Genomic DNA, 1,130 nt, shown 5'->3' on the forward strand with positions numbered 1-1,130 from the left:
GAAATAATTTTCATTTTCAATATTTATTCTTATTATATTTAGTCTTATTATATAAACTAAACTGGTTTTCTAAATTTTATTTTAGAAATATAACAAGATAGTATAAAAATATATTAAGTATATATTATATTATATTATATTATATTCATAGAAAAATGTATTGATGCAATTGGGGTTCTAATCCACGTATAGCAATGGCGGGAATGGAAACATAAAATGTATTCATACATTAATCTCTGATAATTTAAAAGCGCCGAGAAATCTGACTTGATTATCCGACCAATCGATTATATTGAGTGGATATCAAATTAAAGAAGATCTAATCAATACTCTTGGAGCGATCGAAGAGTTAAGAGTTTGTTTCTTTCTTATTATGAAATATTGTACTTTTTAAGACACAATCGAGATTTTACTGATTCTGCAATATATTTATGTAACTTAATTATTTGCAGCTCGCAGCTCAGTAGCAGTTAGAAAATATGTTATATTGGACCGATGATGTACAACATATGGTCTTGCAATAAATTTATTGGAAAGGATTTAAAACTTACGTTATATCACTAAATGTGATCTTTATAATGTGTATATCAAACACAAAGTGCTAAACCCTCAAGTACGCATCATAGTAATGTAATGTTACTTTTCTATTATAAAAAGTCGCAAAAAGATTGTCTTATCTTTCAATCAAATTTCAGATTAACAATCCATGTCTTTCCAACCCGTGTTCCAAATTGCGCATGCTAAATCAGGAGAACGGATACACATGCGCTTGTACTTTGGATAAGGAATTAAACCGACAATCACATCTATCAAGGTAAATTCATTAAAAAATTAAGATATACCAAATTTAAAGGACATATTAACATATTCTGTATTATCAAAATGAGAGATGTAATAATAATGAATAATGCTTATCATATATCTTAAGTAAGTATTCTTACGTAAGCACGATAATATAATTTCAGAGGTGACAAAGAAGCAGCATTTGTTGATTTCTGATGGAAACGTTTATTTATTATTATGACAGAATGATAGGAAAAGTAAAAGATGCCACGAAATCATTTATATTTCCTGCATATGTACAAAACATGGCATCTGATCCGATCACTGATATATATATATATATATAT

General features: G+C 27.6%; 1 protein-coding gene across 1 annotated transcript in view; it reads left to right on the forward strand.

Moving 5' to 3' along the window:
* The window catches only part of LOC108691445 (vitellogenin receptor), a 19,944-nt gene extending 18,945 nt beyond the window's left edge, over positions 1 to 999 (forward strand). Inside the window, exons 31-32 of the mRNA XM_018199197.1 lie at positions 696 to 814; positions 966 to 999. Coding sequence (XP_018054686.1) covers positions 696 to 814; positions 966 to 999 — 153 coding nt within the window. The remainder of the gene's footprint in view (positions 1 to 695; positions 815 to 965) is intronic.
* The last annotated feature ends 131 nt before the right edge of the window (positions 1,000 to 1,130 follow it).

The sequence above is a fragment of the Atta colombica genome, unplaced genomic scaffold (assembly GCF_001594045.1).
Source record: "Atta colombica isolate Treedump-2 unplaced genomic scaffold, Acol1.0 scaffold47, whole genome shotgun sequence".
In the NCBI taxonomy this organism is placed as follows: domain Eukaryota; kingdom Metazoa; phylum Arthropoda; class Insecta; order Hymenoptera; family Formicidae; genus Atta; species Atta colombica.